This window comes from Pundamilia nyererei, unplaced genomic scaffold (assembly GCF_000239375.1).
Source record: "Pundamilia nyererei isolate P.nyererei 1_Seehausen unplaced genomic scaffold, PunNye1.0 scaffold00101, whole genome shotgun sequence".
Taxonomy (NCBI): domain Eukaryota; kingdom Metazoa; phylum Chordata; class Actinopteri; order Cichliformes; family Cichlidae; genus Pundamilia; species Pundamilia nyererei.
Genome location: NW_005187502.1, coordinates 1,164,705 through 1,172,810, shown reverse-complemented (window position 1 = coordinate 1,172,810; position 8,106 = coordinate 1,164,705). Strand labels below are relative to the sequence as shown.

At 42.3% G+C, this 8,106-nt stretch overlaps 1 protein-coding gene across 1 annotated transcript in view; it reads right to left on the bottom strand.

Annotated features, from left to right (window-relative positions):
* Positions 1-4,144: 4,144 nt before the first annotated feature.
* rab18a (RAB18A, member RAS oncogene family) overlaps positions 4,145-8,106 on the bottom strand; it is an 11,616-nt gene continuing 7,654 nt past the window's right edge. Inside the window, exons 5-7 of the mRNA XM_005740566.1 lie at positions 7,190-7,308; positions 6,711-6,777; positions 4,145-6,035 (exon numbers count right to left, since the gene is read on the bottom strand). Of these exons, the coding sequence (XP_005740623.1) occupies positions 5,866-6,035; positions 6,711-6,777; positions 7,190-7,308 (356 nt within the window). The 3' untranslated portion in view covers positions 4,145-5,865. The remainder of the gene's footprint in view (positions 6,036-6,710; positions 6,778-7,189; positions 7,309-8,106) is intronic.

Genomic DNA, 8,106 nt, shown 5'->3' with positions numbered 1-8,106 from the left:
TCTGGAAGTTTCAACCTCAGAAATCTCTCCCTTCTTTCAAGCTAAGCTCTGGCCTGGCGGAAAAACGGCTTCTGTCGAATAACTGTGGATCTTCCAGGACCTTACAGACCTCCTTGCCTCTTCAAAGAGAATGAAATTGGGGTCTTTTAGTCTTGGTGGTTTACAACAAAATTCTCTGGTCTGGCCCCAAAATTAAGATCAGCTTGGAAAAGAAAAATAAGCAGTGAAATTACTACACAGGGGCCCAGATTATTTATACAAAATAATGAATTTGTTTCTATACATGCCAATCATCTCACCCAGAAGGGAGTTTATTAATTTTTTTTCTGCAGTGCTGCAGTCAAACATGCGTCCTGTCCATGAAAATGTTTGAGGCATGTGGAAAGCTTACACCCAGTCCATGTTGATACAATGTGATTAGTTTATTATAGAAGCCGATGGCCTGAGTACATGGCTGTTTGCTTCCATGTTGCAGCGGTAGCATCTGGTGGGGCGATCTGACACGGCGGATGATGATGACACGGCTGCGGAATGCGAGACGCAGAGGCAGTGAGTGGCAGGAGATATGCCACACGGGATGGAAGTGACGTGAACATGGGGAATTATGGGTGGGGAGACGATGAATGAAGTTACTCATCTTGCCAGCCTGTCCTCAGCCCTCCCGCTTATTGCCACAGTAACCTGAGGCCGGGATGAAAGCAACCCCAACAGCAAGAGGACTTTTCTTTTCGAGGTTGAAGAGCACCCATCTCCTGCTGTCTTTAGGACTAGTACACACGGTGCTGTGTTTTTGAAAATAACAGGAGTGAGTTACAATACAATCATTTAGGTTCAAATTAGATTGACAGGGTATCAAATATGAGGAAACTCAGTTACAGATCTATTATGCGCTGAACTGACTTACATGCATCCGAGGCCAGAGGTTCACGCCGAACAAAGACCGAGGTGACCTGTTCACCCTGGGCCTGTTCTTATTAGGTTATGTGGAGCCTGATGTTATTATACACATATGCAACAAACATGCTGCTCCTGAGGATGTGGAGGAGCATATGTGTCGACAAAATCTATAGAAATTCTGGTAACACTATAATACACCCAGGGACTAACGTCGCAATCTCCCTATAATTAAATAGAATTTACTTTATTTGTTTTGTGATAATATTTTATTTGAAATTATGATATAGTTATATTTACAAACAAATACCTAAAAACAGGTAAGTAGTGTTCACTATGCTGTACATTTTGGAGAGGAGGTCGTATTGGGGAGGGGCTTAACCTTAACTATTTCCACATCTTTTACAGAAAAGGTGACACAAATTATCCTGTGAATAATTTGAAGTTTATAATAACCTGGTCATTTCATGGCAAAACCATATTTCATCTTACATTGTAAGTATGCCTTCCATTTCAGGGCATGGGCTGTATTGTGGAGTAACTTATGCTTGCCTTTTTACACCTTTATTTAAGGTTTTGTTGTAATGGCGGAATTTTATTTAATTACATGGAAACTGTGGCCTTAGTTGTGAACCGTATTGGAGTTTACCATTCAAGCACTTTGCTTAATTCCAACAAGCCCATACGAGGTTCAAGATTTTGTAGAATGTAGGTGGTTGAGGTGGTGGGTGTTCTTTGTGAGGCAAAGGACACAGGAGGTTGCACAGTTCAAGTTCAAGAGATCAGGCCTGAAACTGGATTCTACGGCTGCCTGACAAAAATGTCAAAGGGTCTAAATGTGAACGAGTGCAACAATGTAAACACTAGGTTCCTTTTAATCAAAGTGTTTCCACCTGCAGTGCCAGAGCCATCAGTTCTGGTCATGCAGGTCATTACCTCCCAGTTTTCTGGGACTCAGTGGCTTACCTAAGGGAGGCCTGAGCTTGACTTTGCCCGACTTTAGAGGAAGGAAAAGGAGCAAAGGGGCATTTTCCTCAAACTTACCTCAGAAAGAAAATAGTGAAACAATCTGCAGACCTACAGGCTCCTTTTACCATCAACAAGTGAGGTTAAACCCCTAAGTGCAGAGGACATTGAGCTCTTGTCCAGAAGTTCTGTTAAACTCAGCAAAGGCCTGCTGCACCTTTCAGCCTTATCCCCTACCATATCACAGCTCCTCACTACAATAGTCAGTGCAGGTGGTTGTACTAGAGGATGATCTTTTTCCAATCATCTTCTCACTCTCTTCCTCACTTATATAAGTTAACATGGCAAAACAATCACCTGATAGCAAAATGGCAATAAGCATGACGACGTGAGTGCCGTCTGGGAACCCGACACCTTATGAAACGATGCCCAATGTCTCATAAGGTTTTTACACACGACAGCATGACTGCTCTCCTGAGGAGCTCATCTGAACGCTAACCCATAAGGCCTGCTGCTCTGGCAGGCAGAGGAGGAGCAGGAAGACCAGGTTGTGCTAATGAGAGCCAGATCTGCTCTGTTAGCTTTGTGCCTGGCTGCATGCTCAAACACAGGCAGCAGGACAGAGAGCAGTCTATCAAGCAGTGCCCCCCAGAGCAGCTTTCAGGCTTTCTCAGACAGCGAGGTGTGTCAGGACATGAGGCGTTCTGGGTGTTTTCATGTGACATGTTGGGTGCCAAAGAGTGTTTAATCCTCCTTTCAGTGCTTTTCAGTTTGACCAAGGTTCACCAAAAACTCTTTTCCCCAGGGAAACCACCGTCTTTCATCCACCCCTTCAAGCCATACTGTTGAATCTTCTGCTGCATGAATTGCATTGAAACCACAGACACTGAGGGTGATCAAGTTATTGATGTGGTAATCCAGTCATGTTCCTGCAATGCCAGCACAAAGTTTGACTTTTTTGGCTTTAGGTGGATAAATTTGGAACATCTACCCCAGAGGTGGAACTGTAACAACTAAAGGCTTCTCAGAGGTTAGCATCCTGGGTATCGCTAGACCCATTTTACTCAGTCGCAGGTTTGAGTGTGATGAATCTCTGAATTTAGCCTGACACTTAAAGTCATAAAAATACTTGATTTGACTTGATAGAGTTCCACCCCAAATCCAAGCTGCTACACTGCCCTGATATCCCTGTATTCTGAATGTAAGTTGAGCCATTGTCAACACATGAACCTTTTTGCCAAAAAGACAATTTAATTTTTAATCATCACTTTTTTAACATTCAAACACTTTCCAACTCACTTTGGAAAAGGTTGCCTTTTTTTTTTTTTTTTTTACCTTAATTGACGTGAGTTGTGTCTTTTTAGTCAAACACTACGGTGAAATTCAGATATACCAGTTTTATAGTTAGTCTACTTTTTTGCATGGGCATGCAACTATTCAGTAACTGTTGGAGTGCAGTGTCCATTTATGTAAAGGCCATTGGTGCTTCAGTAGAACCTTGTCTTCTAGTGCCTCTGGTTATGTGTGGAGTTTGCGCGTTTTAACCTTGTCTTCACAGTAGATCTAATATCTAAGTTGTCCATCTGTCTTTGCCAAGGACAGTTTCACAAAAAACAGATTCTAAATCGCAAAAAGTTTCATTTCCTTCTTTAAATAAAAGGTTCAGGTTCTGATGCATACAGCATTTGAGGTTGGGGTGGGGGTTCGAAAATTACCATCCACTGCACAACTTTGCACAATATGTCACTAAAAGGTAAACCAAACAAACGTATTCTCCAAAATATATAATCTCTCAGCTCCTCGAAGACTGTTTTTTCAGTGTAGGCATGAGGAAACAGTGGTGCTGCAGCTCAGCACATGGTTGGACCACATCAAGACTTTGGGCTCCGCGTCTCTTTTGTTTGACTGGGACATACAGCTGCCCAGAGTGTGGCAAGAAATGAGGGATATGCTACAAGGGAAGAGTTCTTGGTTTAGCTGCCAACCCTGACCCTTTTATAATGGCTCAGGAATTATTCACATCCCAGTTAAAGCACTGATAGAGTGAATTATGGCTGCGGCGGTGCTTCCTGAGGAGTTCGCCAAAAGGATGATTTAGACAGATCTCACGTCTGGGGTCTGAGGGCTCCTCGGACACTGTTTAAACACCAAGTCTTTATTCTGAAGACACAGGAATGTGACGGGTGCCGGGTGAAAACCCATCACCTAGCAGCCACATTTCTAACATGGCAATGATGACAGGGGCACGTCAAGTAACACATCAGCAGCAACACATCCATTTATATTCACTTAAAAAAAGAACTTTATTTAGTTTAATACATAGGGCAATTTGTAGTGAAATATGGATACATTCAGCTTTACACAAAGGTTCCCCGACAAAGTCTTAAAATACAACGTTTATAAATGTTTTGACATATTTCAACACAAAAGAGACAGCTATACCAGTTTAATAAGTAAAAGCCTACTTCCTTTTTATTGTAACCATTAAATTTAAATGGTAAATTAGCATTTATTTTCAGCTAAATATAAGTAAACCCCTAAACGTCATTCACCAGCAGACAAACTGGGGGAAAAAAATGGCACACAGATTTCCCATGCAATTAAAAATAATAATAAAAATCAATGTGTGATGAGACATGCTCAAATTCATGTCACTTTCACTATCCCTGTTAGGAGATCAAACCCCCAGAAGTACATTTCCTGGAACATATGCCAGCGCTTGAATACTGCAAACATGGTCAGAGGTCAGGGGTACAGTACATTTATGAGTGTTTCTCAGATGCTAACACAGAGATGGGAGAACTGCGAAATCCATTAGCAATGTGGAGCGCACAGCTTTTTCTTTGATTTTTCCAAATTCAGTGGAGACACCCGTATGACTCACTGCCCTCTTTAATATTGAACACTTTTCCTTTGTCTCTGTCCAGTCAAATATGAAAGACTAGCAGTGGTGGTGATATTACTGATATTATCTGTCTGAGTGAATGAGTGCCAGTAGGTCGCACTCCATTAAAGCAACTTGTTACACACATTAAAAAAATTTTTTTTTAAAAAGGCGTGCAGTTTTAAGAGGTCCCCTCTTCTTCAGAACCCAGTGGAAAGCATGTTGGTGCCAGTCTCTTCGATTTATGCTCTTTTCAAAAAACACAGCACTAGTTTGAAGTCCAAGTCAATAAAAGTCATAAAACACCATTCCAAACACTTGGAAAGAAATGAGGCAGTCATGTGCACAACAGAGTCATTTGATCCAAGCCTTTGACCGAGAGTGCCGAGATAAAATACAAGACGGCTCGGCTTGATAAGCTCCTCCATAAGCAGCATTATAATCTTAGAGCCTGTGCACGGGGAACAGGACAAAGTGCAGGGCAGAAGAAAAGTGACACTAACACTGGAGAAAAGTCGGCCCTGCTTTGATGCAGCTGTGCTTGCTAAGGCGAGGTGCGCCGAGGACAAAAAGCATGCTTGATACGAAAAGAAACCTAGGTCAAATACAAGAGTTTCCACTCTCATTATCATACTTCAGAGATTTAGCCATATGTCTGACAAGCTTTGGCTCACGATTCTGGACTCGCTTTACTGCATCCCTATAACTAAATCACACGAGTATCAAGCGAGAACGGTTAATGTGTTGACCGTGGCACTGCGACTGCACAAAACTGCGACTCAAAACAAAACAGAAAGAGAGAAACACTCAAATTCCATTAACAGGAAAGCTGAGCTGTATTTGCATTTTAGCGCCGCGTTGTCACTAGAAAGTGTGCAAAAGGTCTGTGTGTGTGTGTGTGTTTGTGTCTGTCTGCGAGAGAGAAATAAACACTTTCACCTAAGAAGAGAGGAGAAAGTTGGATCTCTAATGCCTTGATGTGTGAGGACGGAGCTCAGGACAGCACACAGCAGGAAGGGAAGCTGTTCTTTTAAAGTGTGTATGCTTGTGTGTGTGTGGATATGCTTGTATTCGAGGGTATTTGTCCCATGTAAATCTTTAAATGTGTGTGTATAGGTAGTCTAGACAAGGGAGCAGTAGCCGCCGCAGGTTCCACCTCCTGCGTCTTCGTCGGTGAGCTGGACTGCTCGGCCGTGGTTCTCGCTCTGCCATAAGCCAGGAGTCTGGATTATCTTCTCCACCAGCTCCTCAAACGCACACTGAACGCCGTCCCTCGTCTTTGCACTCGCCTCTGGGAGGACAGAGAGTGCAGAGGGAAGGAGAGAGGAGGGGAGAAGTGACAGGGACGGGAATGGGGAGGAGGCAGAGATTGGAAAAGGTGGAGAAAAAGAAGACAAAACGCAGAAACAACAACTGTTAATGTCTGCGTCTTGATGTCATCATCTGCTGGCCCCCCCAGCAGGAGCGCAGAGTGGTGGAAAACATCTCAACAGTAACTGTCAGCTCCACGATGCTAATACTGGACCATAGCAGGTTATTATTGGCTCTAGTCAGCACCTGCTGCGTAGCATGATAACATCCAGGAACATTTCAATTGTAATAACCATAGCATAAAGAAATAAATCCTACTATGACAAATCACGAGAAATATCTTTGAGAATTGCTTGGAAAACATATCAAGAAATCTTTACATATTACCAAATAACACTTTAAGTGCTCAAGATAAAAACTAGGTGTTAACTTTTAAGTTCCCCCTTTTACTGACAAACCTGAAAAATAACAGCAGAGGGGGAAAAAAGAGAGTGCACTAAAGATGATATATGAAGCCTGCTTTATAAATAGAAGTATGCAAGCATTCCTCGGTGAGTATGATAGTTATTTCAAACTCTGCCTCCCCTGTGAAACAGTCTGGTGTAACTCATGTGCCCGGCAGCTCTTTGTACAGCGGGGAATCCTCCTGACTTACCTATAAAAAGCATGGAATGTTTTCTTGCAAACTTCAGCCCTTCGGCCCTGTCTAACTCGTGGTTTTCCTAAAACAAAGGAAAGGTAATGGATTATTTGAGGTCTGTCGGGTTGGGCTGTCAGCTACTGTGGTCGTCACGGGCCAGAGAGAGAAAGTGGTTTTCACAGACAAAGATCAGAACGCAATGAATTCATAACAGTACACGTTTTTAACTCCACTTACTGATTCTGGTATCCTGGCAAAGGACCAGCTGCCAGAAAATATGAAAGTGCTACTATCGTTTAGTTTAGCAATCCATCAGCTGGTCGAGGGCTCACTTTGTAAAACACACTTATTTTTGGGGCAATCCATCTCCCTGTTCTGTGTGTATCACATATATATCTAAAGAGCATAAACCAAGGGAAGACTGCACTGAAGCTAAATATTAAAAATGTCACGCGCACCCTTAGCATCACAATTTTATAGACAAACACACTGACCTTATCAATTTTGTTCCCTACAAGCATTTTAACAAGGTCATTCCTTGTACAGTATGTCTCCAGCTCACTCAGCCAGTTGTCGAGCTTTGTAAAGGTTTCCCGTCTCGTGACGTCGTACACTGTGACACACAGAATGAACAGGGCATGCTCAGAATGCAGGAAAATATTCATTCACAGGATGAGAAAAAAATATTTTAAGTGCAGAATGAGTGAGTGGATTTTCTGGATGCACGATTGAGAGAACTGCAATAATTATGCAAAAGTAGTTATGGTGTGTAAGGCAATAGGAACATCTGACACACTAAAATTAATCTGACAGGTGTAAGAAGTCCTTGACTGCTGAGCCTTTTTGACTGGTTTATCATTGAAAATCACAGAGCAAATGAAACTTTACTGACAATAACACTGTAATTTCCACTTCGGTAATAATAATATTAATACTAATAATAATCCTCATTATCATCTAACAAAAAAGTTAAAATAAATACCGCAATAAAATAAAGGAACATCAACTTAAACACATGGCTGGTTTATTTGAAAATACAAAAACAAAAGAAAAACGGGGGGGGGGGGGGGGTCAAAATCCCACTGATACACCGAGGCGCCTTCTGTTACTTTACATCATTAGTGTGGTCAAAAACCATGAACTGCAGAGGAAGTCTGCTTTAGAGGTTTAACTTTTCGTAGTGTGTGTGTGTGTGTATACATGCTGCACATGCATGACCTTATGAAGACTCTGATTTAACAGTATAAACTAACTTCCAGAAAGAGGCAGGCGTATGTGTGTGAGTCACAGGATGAAAAGCCATCACTCACTTTACAACAGGGGCATGACTGTAAAGTCAAAGGCCGCACACATGTGCGCTTGCACACACACACACACACACACACACACACACACACACACACACACACAC